At 39.4% G+C, this 16,164-nt stretch overlaps 3 protein-coding genes across 3 annotated transcripts; 2 read left to right on the top strand and 1 right to left on the bottom strand.

The window, feature by feature from the left end:
* Positions 1 to 3,504: 3,504 nt before the first annotated feature.
* On the top strand, positions 3,505 to 6,536 carry cav4a (caveolin 4a). Its single transcript, XM_023410172.2, has 3 exons — positions 3,505 to 3,845; positions 4,088 to 4,275; positions 5,154 to 6,536. The coding sequence occupies exons 1-3, from the start codon at positions 3,627 to 3,629 to the stop codon at positions 5,302 to 5,304; spliced, it is 558 nt and encodes a 185-aa protein (XP_023265940.1). The 5' UTR covers positions 3,505 to 3,626; the 3' UTR covers positions 5,305 to 6,536.
* A 267-nt stretch (positions 6,537 to 6,803) lies between these two features.
* LOC111657852 (caveolin-3-like) lies at positions 6,804 to 8,453 on the top strand. The gene is made up of 2 exons (XM_023410182.2): positions 6,804 to 7,085; positions 7,934 to 8,453. The coding sequence occupies exons 1-2, from the start codon at positions 6,975 to 6,977 to the stop codon at positions 8,273 to 8,275; spliced, it is 453 nt and encodes a 150-aa protein (XP_023265950.1). The 5' UTR covers positions 6,804 to 6,974; the 3' UTR covers positions 8,276 to 8,453.
* On the bottom strand, positions 7,406 to 15,087 carry LOC111657853 (oxytocin receptor B-like). The gene is made up of 3 exons (XM_023410183.2): positions 14,995 to 15,087; positions 13,794 to 14,882; positions 7,406 to 10,684 (listed from the first exon to the last, which is right to left on the bottom strand). Exons 2-3 carry the CDS (start codon positions 14,716 to 14,718, stop codon positions 10,422 to 10,424), a joined length of 1,188 nt encoding a protein of 395 aa, XP_023265951.1. The 5' UTR covers positions 14,719 to 14,882; positions 14,995 to 15,087; the 3' UTR covers positions 7,406 to 10,421.
* Between the last annotated feature and the right edge of the window lie 1,077 nt (positions 15,088 to 16,164).

The following is a 16,164-nucleotide window of genomic DNA, read 5'->3' as shown; positions in this document are numbered from 1 at the left end:
TATATCATCATCATTACCACGATAAAGAGGATGTTTAACTGGGATGTTTAAAAAAGAAGAAGGATAAAAGGATAACCTCCCACCTCAGTGGCCGCTTTTATTATATCAAGACAATCACACTGTCACTGTCCATCTCTTTTGCAGAGCATATTCATCGTAGATCAAACACAAGCCCACTCTCTGAAGAAAATGAGAATTCACGCCTTCAGCTCAGTCGAGGGTGTTTTGTTATTCGTCTGTACTTAATGGCAACTCCACTGAAAAGACCTAATGTTCTCCAGCTGGCCTTACCTGGAGCTGTCTGTTTACTCTCAACTTGATGAGCTTCTCCGCTGCTGCACACACAGTGATAATGAGAGAAGCAAAGGGAGAGAAGGTGTGACTCATGGCTTCATGACTGACAGCGAACCACATTATCTCCCTCGAACCAGAGTTTCCTCAGAACTGCATGTTCACATATACCATGAGAGCTGCTCAACCATCCTCACAGAGCACTACGAGCTACAAGGACCCAAAGCCAAGATGAGGCAAAAGTGTGCAAATCACAGGCTCCTAGTTCAGAAACGATCCAGCACAAAAGCACAACTTCCTGTTTTCACACTTACTCTTTTTTTTTTCAAGTGTTAAACAAACAAGATATAACTTGTTAATTGGTCAACTTGTTACCTTTGCCAGCCTTACTGTACTGACATCAGACAATCAAACTCTCAGCGCAAAACCAAACAAATATATTTCTCAAAATGTCAAACTGTTCCTTTTAACATTCACATATGAATTTCTCTTGTGGAAGGCTGGTGTCTCAATATTGAATTAAAACATATATATATTCTCACATTATGCATTATCATGTTGAGGTCATGAGAGGTCATTTAAGTTGTTTCACCTGAGAGATTTTCTGTCCGTGATTTTCATGCTAGTCTGAAGTGGATGGGCCTCAGTTGGAAAAAGTAGATTTCATATACTTCCATGCACCCGTCAGGATTTTATTCATATTTGAATCAGAATAAGATGACAGTCCTGATGAAGCAGATTAGCTGAGTTTTTGAGTGTTAAAGTAAATAAAATAAAATTATACCTGAGAATGTTTATTTCCAAAATGTGATTTTTGCTTATCATATAAAAGTTATTTTTAAACTCTATATACGAGCTAGAATTGCCAAACAAAAGGGAAGATACACAAACTTTTACAAAGTGTTACAAACATTATCCTAATCCTCGTTTGTCTTTTCAGACGTATAGCTGTAGAATGATGCTCCAAAGCGGAGACCGTGAGGCTGAAATCTGTTCAGAATTTCACGAAATAACACCAGTGATTACTGACATCCTTGGAAAATGTCCTATAAATGATCTTGCAACCCTCACCCTTATGTGACGTCACCGAGGTGCAATTAGCTGGGACATGTGTCTTTCGCTCCCTCTGTTCCACACACACACTCACTCCCGCTGCCGCTGACCTCACCTGTGCAGCCACGGACACAAACAAACCCCATCTGCCGCGCTGTGCAGTCCATTAGCATACCCCGGTCTCCTGCACTGACACAGGAAACTCTCTGTCATCAATATATTGTGTGCTCTCTCAGACTTCATCCAGCAGGCAGAAATGATCATTACCATGGAGACCGATTTAGTTGAACAGAAAGCATTTACATTTCTCTTTAGATTGGATTCACAGCTCTTAAAATCAATTTAATTGTGTTCGCTCCATTCGGCACACAAACAAATTAAAAGCAAATTGTTCTATCAGTTCATTTTATTGGACATTCCAGCTTTTCAGATGCATTATATATGAAGTATATGAGGTGCTGGTGTCTCTTTACTGTCTTATATTTACCATATTTTATTAGACCATCACATTGCCAGCTGCTGTACCGGGTCATTGTTTGGTGAAGAGGATGATGAGGGTAGAGTGAGATGGCCTTGTGATGAAGATCTGGTGAGTAGCTGAGAATGGGTTGATAGGGCTTAAGTCTGTTGATTCGTAGCTGACCTATTAATAGCAGTGAGGACGTCAGGTTAATGGGTCCAAAGGTCGACAGAGGTGATAGAGTTTTCCTTAAAAGCATGTTGCGAAACATGCTTTACACCAAACAGAGTGCAGAGACCTGAGAACACCCCTCACAGGATCCAGGGCCTATAGAGGAGGATATTGTGATAACATGCAGTATATCTCCTGCTGCTTCCGCATGGTTGTTTGATGCTGTTGGTACTGTAAAGAGCAAACAGTAGTAATTCATCCCTACGCGTCAGAAAATTAAATGCTTTCACAAAGGGACAATATAGAAATCATGGTGTTAGATTTCATTACAATCCAAAAAAGAGAAAGAAATCCAAAAAATCAAATACAATGCCATGTCAGATCCAAAAGATTCTACAGTTAGAAGATGCTACTGAGGGCCTACATTAGCTTCATTAGACAACACAGGCTATAAGTAGACAAATGAGGCATAGCCTTTATAATAGTGACACAAAACACTGAGAGCTCAGAGGACAATACATTTATTTGGCCTTTATTTAACATAGTTTCCCACACCTGGGCGCTGCTTAAGGAGTTTATTGTGATATAATTATAAAGTAATCAGGAACTACTCAGTAACAACTCCAACTGATGTATCACTTTACTGAGCAAAGCAACAACAACCAAAAAATACAGATGCATTTTAGTAGTTTACAGTACAGTTCTGTTGTATTGTGTTGCAAATTGCCCTCTGAGAACATCTAATAAGTGTCTAACAGTGGGAAATGAATCTTTGTGACATATGGGAGTAGAGCTTGAGTAAGTATCACTACCTGCAACCTCCATAAGACTCTGGACAACATTTTTACTTTATGGCAAAGTGAGTCGTACCAATTCAACAGTGTCCTGTTATTTTGAGAAATTGTGAGGATCCAAGAGGGGAAAGGTCCAAAATAGATTTAAAAAGTAAATAAATTAATAAATATGTGGTTGTGCGTGAGAATCATTACCTCTGGTTCCTGAGGAAATAAATCTTACGTGCATACTAACATTATTAGGTCATGCACATTTCATTACACCGGTGAAGATAAATGATTATAATGGAGACTCAATTTCCATTACAGGCCAGAGGGAGGCAGTGTTGTCGTGCTACTCAACCCCTTTTCTGACACAAACACAAGTTGCTGTACGACTCATTTAAGTCACTGAGACTTGGAAATAAATGAAAGTCAAAAATACCCATGTCACTAAATATTCCATTTGGACTCTGTTTCACTCTATCTTTGCTCACATGTTTACAGAGCTGTCTCATGTTGTCTGTGTGTGTGTGTGTGTGTGTGTGTGTGTGTGTGTGTGTGTGTATGTATGTATATGTGTTTGATTGCATGCCCAGTAGAGTGTATCAGTGTATTCAGGGTAATCTCCATGCTCACAGTATTTATATCCCGCACTATCCTTCCTGTCCTCCAACAGCACAGGAAAATGATCTTCACTTGAAAGACCATCTGCAAATACCATCGAGGGCACTGTAACGTTCCCAATATAACCCCACCGCACACAGCCAGCTGAGGGGGGTCCGTTCAGCGGCCTCAGTCTGAGCTGTTAGTAGACTGACAGACATCCACTCTTTTCTTTTTGGGTTGTGTTTTCTACACATGTTTGGGTGGACACCATGATGAAAGCGGAAGATTTAGAGGAAGTAGAGATTGACTTTGAGGACTCCGGGGACCCTGAAGAATTTGATAATGGAGAGGAACCTCAGACGCTGTGGAGGGCCCCTCCTTCTCTGGAAGAAGAGGAGAACATTCATACTTCTACCCTGGTGGAAATCAGCGATACCAAGCCTCTGATTAATGTCAGAGACCCCCGAGGTATCAATGACTGCCTCCAGGTATTGCATTCTTATGCAGTAACTTTAATGGACTTTGTTTTATGGACCATTTGATTAAAAAAAGCTGATAAAAAACAAACACACACAGCCTTTGGCATGTAGAAGCAAGAAGCTGCTCGGCTTATTGCACTGCCCTCCAGTGGATATCACTCATATGTTGAAAGTGAATCAATCCGAACAGGAACATGACGTAGCGGTTCACGTCTGTAGCATCAGCACCACTTTTCTCCTTGTGTCTCCAGGTGACGTTTGAGGACGTGATTGCCGAGCCAGTAACAGTGCGCAGCGGGGACAGAGTGTGGATCTGGAGCCATGCCCTGTTCGAGGTGTCCCGGGTTTGGATCTACAGGATAGTCACAGTGCTCCTGGCCGTTCCCATGTCAGTTATCTCCGGTCTGCTCTTTGCCATCCTTAGTTGCTTCCACATCTGGTAGGTTTAGATCCCGCTGCTTTCCACATGTTGACACTCTCATCTGAGTGAGTGAATAATCACATGAATAAAAATAAAAAAAGAAATAATAAATAAATATAGAGTTTATATTTAGAATTTAGTTGCATAAAATCTTATTTCAATATTATGAAAACTAAACTCATTATGAAATACTTTTTCCTTTCCTCATTGTTTATATTTCTATTTCCAAATGCCCTTTTTCAAAAGTGCTTTTATTTCATAATGCCATGGATTTATTAGTCAGCATTAAATGAAAAGAAATGAGCCAGTAATGACGTTGATGCTAACCAGTTGCATTATGGAAAATCTTGACCCATACTAGGGACTAAAAGTCAGGATGTCTCAGGCCTCAGCTGCACAGATTATTACCATGATTCTTTAAGATCGTCTCTTATGAGTTCCCCAACTTCATGGAAGTGCAATAATGGTTTTCAGTATCTGGCTAATGGAGGAAAACATGATAGCAACAGAAGGACACATCAGTGACAGGAGGGGTAACGATAAAAAAAAAGGGTGAAAAGGTTATGGTAAAATAATAATCTCTGATAATTCTGATTCTTTTCTATTAAGAAGTATATTGAAATGAGAGTCTGTTGAATGCGTGTGTATTCTGTGCTGTGGATTTAGAGGAACTATGTGGGGGGAAATTGGGAAATACCTATAAATAAAAAACAGTGGCTCATGTTCTCATTTGACCCAAAGTTAAAAAATAGTAAAGCAATAAAAGTATTAAAGATTCCTAAAGACTTAATTAGACTAAAACTAGCTGCGTTGCTCACACTGTGACAGAGCACATACCTTTCTTTGTGCAATTGTGGTGATTATCTTTCTCATGTTTGTGTTTCTTCCTACGGCAGGATGGTTTCTCCCTGTGTCCAGTGTATCCTTATGGGCACCCGCTGGCTACAGAGCCTATGGAGTGTCGTGCTGGGCATCATTGTGGGCCCCTTCCTCACGAGTGCTGGGAGATGCTGCGGAGGCTTCAGCGTTCACCTGGCCAAAGAATGAGACTCACACATGAGAAATTCATCCGGACTGGGATTGTAGGTGCTCAAGTGCACTGGTGGACTGAGCCCAAGTGGGCATTGGTTTTTCATTCTTTAATACGTAATTCAAAATAAGATATTTATTAATACGTGTTTTCCAAGATAGCTCAACAGTATCTGCTGGTTCTTTTTAATGATTTCACAAGGCATGTGACATTTTCATACAAACATTTGGACCTGCAATAAAACAAGCTGATGTAGTCTATTTCAAAATTTCATCTTCAGAGTGTGAAATGACTTTGGTGAGACAAAAAAGGGGATTAGAGTTCTTAACAACTGAGATCAGTGCGATTAAGAATTAGATTAAGAGAGTCTCGATAGCTTATGTTGCAGTAAGTGATTTCAAGAAAATGAGAATGATGAAAGCATGAAGTACTTTTACAAATATTGTAGTAGGTTTACGGCTCTGGATGATTTTTAGAATTATGAAAATTGAATGTTGTACAATCTCTATATCATAATGTTTGATTTTGGTTTTATACTTTTTTTTTTTTTACATTTTTAAACTGCTGTTTAGAGTTTTATCTCAAGAAGCAAAAATGTACAACTACTAGGATTTCATTTTAATTATAGAAGTTACTGATTCCAAACCTGAGAATATTTAGTTCTTTAGAAAAGATCCAGTTATATTAGATTTTCCTGGGAGGAAATGGCGGTACAAGACACAAATTACATTTTTTTCTGTTTGAAATAGGATTAGCTCTAAACAGAAAACATCATTATTCTGTTAAATGAAGTGAAGGGCCAGCGGGAGGCCGAGGGTTTAATAATAGAGCATCCTACGGACATGTATATGTATATGAATTAAAAGACACCTCAGTATCTCTTTCAACTCATTATTGTGACTGAAAGAGATATTTAAACCATTGTCTGTTACAGTATACGGGCTATTGCATTGATAATGTGGAGGTCAGCAGGACAGGGAATGTCTTTATGCAATATAATTACCTTCATATATATATATGCAATAATTTCTAAGCTTTAAACAAACATTTTTTTTAGCCAAGCTGTGTATTTAATTTGTATTTTATATAGTTTTATATGGGCAACACTTGTAGTCTTGCGTTTTCTTTAATTAATAAAACATCTTAAATAAAACTTCTGACAAACATGAAATATAATAAAATAAAGATTTATACATGTATGGTCATCCTACACATGCAATGAAAACATTAAATGTCTTCACAAATGGGACACTGACTTTATTTTTCCGTATGGCTCCTTCTCAGAACGGTGTGAAATGCAACATGAGTCTGCTTACTTCCCTCTTTATGAAACGCTTTAAGTCACTGTGTGAGTTGTCACATTTCCACAAAAGAATGATCAACACTAGTGTGTGTGTGTGTGTGTGTGTGTGTGTGTGTGTGCGTGTGTGTGTGTGTGTGTGTGTCTATACTTGATGTGGTATGCTGGCAGTGCCTTCCATATTCCTGACAGTTTGAGGTAGTCGTCACTGGCAGCTGCTTGCTGGCATTCCAGGGTTGGTTAACACTGAGTGGGGTTTCAGTTTATACACTGCCACTCCCAGCCCTCCGAGACTCTGACTGCAGCCAACACATCCGGCCTCTCATCGTGGCTCCCCTATGCTTTTTAATCTCAGCTTCAGCCTCAGCCTGTCAGAGGAACGGGATCATGTTCAACAGTGACTTCAGCCAGGAGGAGAATGTCAGCAGGCACAGCCTCACCCGGGAGGTCGACCTCATCAACAGGGACCCCAAGCAAATCAACGAGGATGCGGTCAAGGTGCAGATGATCCATTTTTCCCTAATCAGCACAGAGATGCATGAATGGAAACATAGTAGTAGATAGTTTGAGGTTTAATCAAGCCTTAACAGTGTGTGTATGTCTAAAACAATGGTTCCTAACTCTCTGTAAGAGATATCTGGGGAGAGGCAGGGTGGAGATTATTTATTGTTACAGTAAAAGCTTCAACAGTTAGTTTTCTTTTTTGTCAATAGCTGAAGCAGTGGCACCAAATAATTCTGACCCAACACACTGCTGCCATGTACAACAAACTAAAATTTCAACATATTAAATGTTTTGCTTCATGAAAAGACGAAGAGGCAGGTGTTTTTCTTTATTATTAACGAGTGCTTTGGTTTATAGATCTACACAGTATTTCACAGGTGAATTTTTATCTTGGTTGAGATTTTAAATCTGAGGCTTAAGGTGTCAGTTTTAAGTTAAGGTTTAAGCTAACATTTAACCCTTAAAGGGTCAGTTCACCCAAATTACAGAACAACATGTACATACAGGTTTGTTTTTATCTGCAGCGGGTTTAAGACTGCTGCTCCCTCTGCTGCTGACACTTCTGCCACCACACTTAAACATCAGACATAAATTAAAACAAACAAATTAACAGACATAAATTGTAAAGGACACAAAAAAAAAATACATTCATAAACCCTAGTATTTATATTTGTTTCCAGAAAGTCTTTTGTATTCAGGTGTCCTCACTATGGGCAGTTTTTGTCATAATATGAATATTATCATTTTCTACCTGAAGCCTTGTGATAATGTCTGTGTATGTGACCCTCTAAGCCTGCAAAACCAAACACAGTAAATAAATGAACCGTCTCTTTGTGCCTTAGGTGAACTTTGAAGATGTGATCGCGGAGCCTGTCGGCGTGCACAGCGTGGACGGTGTGTGGAAAGCCAGCCACACCACCTTCACAGTGTCAAAGTACTGTTGTTATCGCTGCCTGACGGCCATCTTGGGCATCCCTCTGTCACTGATCTGGGGCCTCCTGTTCGCTTGTCTGTCATTCTGCCACATCTGGGCTGTTGTGCCCTGCGTTAAGAGCTGTGTGATCGAGTCCCAATGTCTGAGTCGAATCTACTCGCTGGTCATACACACCTTCATTGGCCCGTTCTTTGAGGCATGGGGGAAGATGTACAGCGGCGTGAAGGTGGTTCTACGCAAGGAGACATAAGTGCTTTATTCCAGCATGAAGACCAAGTACTGAACATTTCTCTTTAAAAAAAAAAAAAGCAAACTTAATAGTTGTCATTGTTGTTTCAATCTAAAAACTGTGTAACCATGAATTTCGCTCTTTTTCTAATCCTATGCTGAAGTCTGCCAAACTTTAAATAAATAATGTTTAAAATGAATTGTTTTATTCCACTACGATGACACTGATCACTCCCACATGTCGTGACAGAAAAATTAAATCATCGTTATACATGATAAATTCAATTTTGCGGCACTTATTGAGACATGTGAATGTGAGTTCCCCTCCTTCACGTTAAAGCTCCCTGCGGCTGTAAAGTTTTCCTTTGACAACTTACCAGGTTTTATAAAGTTCAAGAAAACACCATTTAAGATGAGAATGCACCTTATATGATCAGTTATCAGATCGCCTCGAATCTTAAGGCCAAAGAGACCAAGCTGAAAATAAGACTATTTGTTGGGATAATCAGTTCTTGCCACAAGAGGGAACCATTATTCTAGTTTGACCCCAACTAGGTTTGAAGTGCCTTAAATCTGAAGTCCATGTGCGCTGATTACCAAAGACCTAAAAAAAAATAGAGAGATGGAAATGATAAAAATGATGATGTGTGAACACGTAGGAGGAGCAGTGGAAACTATTTACAAAGTGAATTTCATGTTACATCAATAAGGACAAACACTGTTTGATTTATAATACAAGAAAGTCTGCTGAAAACATTGAAACCAGTCTCCTTGATATGAAATGCATCCTTGTGGAATCTGCTTTGTTGATGAATTTCTGTTGTGATGTTACAGCAGAGATATTTGCATTAAGCCAAACCTTGAGAGTGGATATTATTTCAATAACCTTGATGTTATTCATGCATATCAACATTTTGATTCAAGCACTCACATGCTGGAAGAACACGATTTTAAAATGGTTTTACACAAAGTAATGCTGCTTTAAAGGGCAAACAATCGTGACAGAAACTGAATAAGTTTGTGCAGAGCAGCAACATCTTAAATTGCAAATGAGCATTTAAGACTGTCCTTAAACAATATTGATGCAATTACTGTGATACTTATTTGTTTTTTAAGGTCAAGCTGTTGGAACAAGATTCAAGACTGAAGGAGAGAAGTATGTGAACAACTTTCCAGATGCTCATGGTTGATTATGGAGAAGACGACAATATAAGAGAAATAGTGTGTATGCAGGACTGCAGAGGTGGAAATACATTTACTCACGTTACTGTATTGAATACTTTTTTTGTGTATTTTGTATTTTTTAAGTACAATTTAAAATCGGTATTTTGTATTTTACTTGAGTACGTTTTTACTAAAGTATTGTACTTAGTTACTTTATAAATCCTATCCGTTACTGAGTAAAAATAACAATTCAACCTACAGGGGAAAAATACGCGACAGAACCATTGACAGTATACCAATGGCCAGAACCAACAGTGACTAACTTTACAAAACAACTAACTTTAAGTTGCTACTTAAACTGAACCAGAAGTTCAGTTGTTGTGAAGTTGTTGTTTTTGCACTTACATTTGTTACACTTGTTCTTTAATTAAAAACAAAATAGTTTTGGATTTCTGACCCCTTGTCCTATTTTTACTACCCTCACACCCCACACAAAGAAAGTAACTAAGTAACTTTTACTTAAAGTACATTTCAAATGAACTACTTTTTACTTTTACTTGAGTACATTTTCAGATGAGTACTTTTACTTCTACTTGAGTAATATTTCATCAAAGTATTGGTACTTTTACTTGAATACAATATTTTTGTACTTTTTCCACCTCTGCAGGACTGTGGTCCAAAAGGAAAGTGATGTTTTGGGAACGCCAAGGGCACACATCCTTCGGGATTTCAACCAATGCCAGATGTGACTGGTGTAGAAGTTTCACTTTACATGACATTTTTTGACACAATGACATTTTGTTCTGCTCTCATAATCACAGGGTGTAGTGTATTGTCTGGAAAGGAGGTTTATATTGTCTAGTTCAGTTTAAAACATCTAAAAACAAACATGTTGAAATGGCCGCCGCAGAGCCGCTGCAGATAATTAAATGGCTGAAAGTGGGAACTGCATGATTGCCAGATTACTTGACTACAGGAAGCTTGGATGGCTTTCAGCTGGCTTTTCAGTGTCCTGGGCCTCCTGTGCTGGATGTGTGCGTGAGGCTCCGCTGGCTGCTGGTGTCCTTGATGACATAAGTGGACGAGTTGCTCTTGTGCCTGCACTGTCGATCACAGCCGCAGGAGGAGTGTGTCAGGTACTGTCTACAGCAGCAGAAGAAGCACTGCATCAGGTCGTGGAACAGGTGACCGGCAAAAAACATGTAGATCCAAGGGTTGCAACAGCTGTTGAGGCTGGCCAACAACATGGCAATGATGAAGGCCATGTCTAGGGAGAGAAACAGAGAAGAACATAGGTGTGATATCACTACCTACATCCTAACAGTGTTAAATAAAGGAAACTGTGTATATATATATATATATATATATATATATATATATATATGGGAATATTTTATAATTTTCTATTATCAAATCCCACGAAAAGTTTAACAAGTTTATCTGTGTAGCCAAATCCTAATACATTGCATCTTCATCATTCTCTCTCTGACACTATTAAAACATCCCAGTGAGCCATATCATTGTAATGGGTGACGATTTCCTTCTTTCATTAGTTTATTTTGAGTCGACCGCATGGAGGCTGTCCTGCTGCTGAAAATACCCGCTACAGCAACAAATTCTCAGAGGGAAACAGTCCCAAACAAATACACAGTTGTCTCCTGTTTGAGTAACAATTCTTTAAAAGCTTTTTTGAAAAATAAAAATAAATATGATAATAAACTTTACATTTTGAGCCATTTTTGAAGATTTGCAGCAATGATAAAATATATACAGTATTATATACAGTATATACTGTATACATAGAATATAGCCAGCCCTATCCTTTTAAAGAGGAGCTCTTAGTGACCTGCAGCCTGTCAAGGGTGTCCCCTGCCTCTGAATCTCTAAAAATGTGTGCTGGGACAGGCTCCAACCCCCTGCCACTCAGTATAGACTAAGCAGTTTAGAAAAGGAGTGGATGAGTGGATAGCTGACATGCTGAAGTATTTCAGACAACCCCAGCAACATTTAGAATTATATATTAAAAAAAATATATATATGGAAGTTTGATGGATGCCACACTAATAGGATTTTAAGTTGCTTGACACAAATATGATAAATGGCCGCAATTAGAAGATGCTGTCCTGAGTGGAAAAATACACCTTATTTTCTCATTAATTCAGCTGATTAAATTTCCAATTGTTGCAGCTTCAGAGCAGACTGAAGAAGCACGCCATTTCAACAGTGGAAAGTGAAAGACTTCCAAGTTTTTTTTTTTTTAATGGGGTGAGAGAGAGAGATTTAGAACACGTTGTCTTCTTCCCTCCTCCCGTCAGAGTGCTGACCTGGTCTGTTCATGCTGTTCTGACTCCCTATAGTTCTTTGCTTTATGCTGGGAGGTGTCAACCAAATGGCCTGTCAAAGTTATGAGAGCTGTTCAACAGATAAGTCAAACGGCCCCGTCCAGATCATTTGGTGCAGGGAGTCCAGTCCATGGGGAACACAGTCCTCGTAAAGTGAAATACCACAAAGTAACGACACTCAAACCTTTTCTTTTTAACTCTGCTACACTTCACTTTGACTTGCAGTGCACACACACCACTTCCTTTGTGCTGCCAGAAATGAAAGAAAAACATTAAGCTTGGCTCCTTATCTGTAATATCATGATGTACAGCGCTGATCTTTTGAGACTGAGGTTGGAAAAAGGGAAAAGTGGGCGATGTTGACAATCAGAAGGAGGGCTTTGATAACACTGCCATCAATTATTTTGCCGAGAGCAAACGCTATATCAAAGATAATACTGAAGCTAAAAGGTTAAACAAACATTGTGTAAGTGCATAAGGTTTTTGCTTGGTTCACGTTCTGCTTCACTGTCAGAGGATCCTCTGCAGGTTGGACAATGTGATGATATAACTGAAGTTCAGGGTTTTCACACTGTGGTATCACAACAAAGAGAATTCAATAAGTCCTGAGCAGAGAGTCAGTGAAATCTGAATCATTTTTACTTTTGCACCGAAGTTTGGAAAGATGCTTCTCTGAAAGGTTTCTTTGAAATTTTGGGGTCGTTAACATGGATCGCATCCATAACAGCAAATTTTTATTCAATCTACCCCTTATTTTGTATTTAATGTGCATTGATTAATGTACTGTGCAAATTCATAACATACTGTCAGTAATAAAGCAAAAGTTTAACATGATGAAAGATCTGTGTTGTTTGATAGTGTTGTTGCCGAATGGAAACCACGTCTCTTCAAATGTGGTGATTTTGAAATTGTCAGATAAACTGAAATCTTTTATGAGCTTTTCTCAGTTGATAAAATCCTCCTACCTCTTAAGCTGAATAAGCAAGTAAAAGCCGACTGCGTTATCTCTGAAAGTGGGTCTCCTTCAGATCATGAAAAGTTAACATTTTGGAGATACTTGGTTTTTAAAGGACAGCAATGGGGAGTTCACTATTTCATAGTTTAGTCTGCTAAATGGGAATACAAAATATAGTAATGATGGAGTCCATCCATCTAAACTATATGGGGCCCCCTATTACAACACACACTGTCTGTAGTTTAGTGTTTAGTGTTCACGCATTCTTGCCTTTAATGTGTTTATTTTCCTCATTTTGTGCAAAACTGCTCGGAAGAGGCCCAAAACAGGAAGATGATTAACTCGGCTCAGTCCGGCCTTTTTAAGATAGGCCTATCGGCTGAATGCTCTGAATGAACACTCATGCAATTTTACCCATATAACACCACTTTAAAGTTTATGGAGCATATCTTGCCATGCTGCTCTTCTCCCCTTTAATGTCAAGAGATACCAGGGGTAAATCTGAACAAACTATGCACTTAAATGGAAATTACACAAACCACCACTGGGAGCAGAGAGAGAGAGAGAAACTCTTTGATGTCCTGGTACATTTACTCTCCCTGTGGCTCCAAGGCCTTTTTCTTAACTGATAACCACTGTAAATGACACTCCCATACATCTGCGTTCACTCTGGGGAAGTCTGGAGTTAAACACCATTGTGTTGTCTTGGAAGTAAAGTGGATTGCTTATGCATTCCCAGACATATTGTTTGGTGGGAGAATTGCCTTTGTGCGTATGAGACACTTAGTGCTGAGTTTCTGTTACAGAACCGATCTTGTTTTACATCATGGGCAAAAAATTCACCAGTATAAATCTCATACAAAAGTGATGTTCTGCTGATTGTGACGCAGGGCACGTGGCACCCTATAAAAGAAGGGGAATATCTTCATAAATAATAACATATTCTTATTAATCAACAATGTGTTTTAATGGGGTAAATCACTGTTTCTGGTGAAGGCACATGAACTTCATATTAGGATTCTAAGTCAAGTGCATAGTGCAGTGGTAAAGAAAAAAAAAAACTCTGGATGTGTCTTTACCTTCTCTCGGTGCAGCTGGATCCCACGCAGACCACATCTGGACAAAGAAGAAGGGAGTCCAACATACAATGTAGGCAAGCACCACTACAAATGTCATTTTCACTGTGCGGATCTTTGCTTTTGAAATCAGCCTCACGCTGCTCACACGAGAGAGCGGATGAGCGCCTTTGGAGGCCCTTGGAGTGAGAGCCAGGAAGTGATCCCTCCTGGTTTTTAAATTGAAATTCTGCCATATTTTAAAACATATCAAACCATAGCAGATGCATAAAATTGCCACCGGGAAAATGTAAATGCTGAGACTCATCCATGTAATGTATGCTTTGGCGCCCCATGGCTGCACGAAGTCCCCCCAGCAGTCATACACACCGTTCCCGACCTCCCTTAAAGAAAATATATATGCTTGAGGAGTGCTGAATATCAGGCTGAGCATCCAAGAGGCGATCACACAGAAGCGATCCTTCCTCTTGTGCAAGGAGCGAAGTGGTCTGCAGATCGCTAAGCACCTGTCGACGGACATCAGGACGAGCATGTAGGTGGATGCGAACATACCCACGACCTGGAGATATTTGACCAACCTGCACAGCAAATCCGGCCCGTAGAAGCGGAACGTGATATCCCAAATGAGTTGCGGTAAGACCTGAAAGACTGCGACGACAAGGTCTGCGATACTCAGGTGCTTCATGAAGTAATACATCCGAGACTGGCTGTGCTTGGTGGTGTGGATAGCCCACAGGACGCACAGGTTACCGGTCAGAGCGAGCAGCAGCACCAGGACCAGGACGGTGACTTCCACTTTGGCCACTTCTTCATTTCGTTTCAAAGGATTCACCGTGATGTTCCCTAAATGGCTTTCATTTCCGAGACTTGAGTTGCTCCATGAAACATTCTGCGCCCAAGTGTCATGCTCGCGTAAAAGCTCCTCCATTGTGCGTAAAAGCGCCACTTTGGCGCAGCCAGCGGTCACATTACAGACACAGTGTATCAAATGTACGTCTGTATCTGTTTACCCAGCTCACTCCGTTAAAGTTGGTTTTATGAATGACTTTTTATTCTAAATTAGGGGGAGAATCCGAAAGTCGGCGCTCTGGTCTGTAAAGAAACAAAGGTCACCACTTTATTTTACTGACTGGAAACACATCTGAAACACATATTAAAAAACGTTAATAACCATATCAAGGCATTATGTCCAAACGAAGCTTACCTTTAAAGCGAGTCTTCGCACCGCAGTCCTCATCACTGCGTCCAAATTGATGTCTGGTTTGCTGGAGCTCTGTATCCTACCAATGTCAGTAACCCCCTCCCCTCTTCTTATTTTCCTCTGAAGGAAATTGTTGCGTATGAGCAGTCTCTTCCTCTCTCTCTCTCTCTCTCTCTCTCTCTCTCCCTGTACATTGACTTGAGTGCTCTGCGCTTTTCAAAAAAATCAAATGTCCCTTAACAGCATTTACGCGATTTTATCTTGTATTGCGCATGGAGGAAGGATTCCTACAATCCTTTTGAAGCAATAAGAAGAAAACTCCACTCTGTTCGACTCTCACTTGTTTTCAAAGAAAGCCACCAAATATGGGGAAAAGATGTGGAGCTGGAAGAGCTTTGGTTCTATATGATTACATCTGAGACTCTGATGATGTGCTGCAAACTGGTACTTCATGTTCAGGCTCAGGTGAAGTAAAAAAAAAAAAAAAATTAAGAGTGAAAGGGCAATGAGCAATTCAATCCAGTTTCATATCAAACAAACAAAAAGTGGGCTGATGTGAGTGATCAGAATATTTTAACATACCGTACCAAACAGCTGTAAAAATAACTTACTCCCTTGGGTGATATTCTTTCTCAATTTTGTTACCCGGAAGTCATGAAGGAGGGATTTCTACATACTAACTCAAAATAATCTCCCCTTTCTTTTCAGGTCACAGCAAAAGATAATCAGAATTATTCATTTTTAAACCATGATCCAAAATGTTCGGTATTTTTATGCAGCAGTCAGAATGGGAGGCTGTCACAGATATCTTGTTTTTGAACCAAACACTTTACTTCTTCACTCAAATCCAATTTAAAGTTTGTCATGTTGTTCATTTCATTTGCATTAAAAGAAAAAAAAGAAAAGAAAAGAAAAGAAAAACAAAACCTTTTCTTGACTGGATACATTTCTCAAATGCACTCATCTATATAAAGTAATCATTTTCAATATCGCTTGGTAGAATACCCATTTGATCCTCTTAAGGATCCATTAACATGATATCAGTTATTTTAGTGATCATGTTCTTCAGCCACAAAGAGGAGTAAATCCAGTTTTGCTTCACCTCACGCAGAGTGATTTATTGCTCTGAAAATGAACTTGTGAAAATCACATGTTCAGTGTGAAAACATTTGT

This window comes from Seriola lalandi, unplaced genomic scaffold, assembly GCF_002814215.2.
Source record: "Seriola lalandi dorsalis isolate HSWRI2012SDOR001 ecotype SW California unplaced genomic scaffold, Sedor1 jcf7180002054416, whole genome shotgun sequence".
NCBI classification, from domain to species: Eukaryota; Metazoa; Chordata; class Actinopteri; order Carangiformes; family Carangidae; genus Seriola; species Seriola lalandi.
The sequence above is the reverse complement of the archived record's forward strand: the minus strand, read 5'-3'. Positions and strand labels throughout refer to the sequence as shown.

Coding starts and splice junctions, on each gene's coding strand:
- cav4a (XM_023410172.2), top strand. CDS start 3,627: ATGATGAAAGCGGAAGATTTAGAGGAAGTAGAGATTGACTTTGAGGAC. Junction 3,846..4,087: donor GTATCAATGACTGCCTCCAG/GTATTGCATTCT, acceptor TTGTGTCTCCAG/GTGACGTTTGAGGACGTGAT. Junction 4,276..5,153: donor CTTAGTTGCTTCCACATCTG/GTAGGTTTAGAT, acceptor TTCCTACGGCAG/GATGGTTTCTCCCTGTGTCC.
- LOC111657852 (XM_023410182.2), top strand. CDS start 6,975: ATGTTCAACAGTGACTTCAGCCAGGAGGAGAATGTCAGCAGGCACAGC. Junction 7,086..7,933: donor TCAACGAGGATGCGGTCAAG/GTGCAGATGATC, acceptor TTTGTGCCTTAG/GTGAACTTTGAAGATGTGAT.
- LOC111657853 (XM_023410183.2), bottom strand. CDS start 14,718: ATGGAGGAGCTTTTACGCGAGCATGACACTTGGGCGCAGAATGTTTCA. Junction 10,685..13,793: donor TCCAGCTGCACCGAGAGAAG/GTAAAGACACAT, acceptor TTCTCTCCCTAG/ACATGGCCTTCATCATTGCC.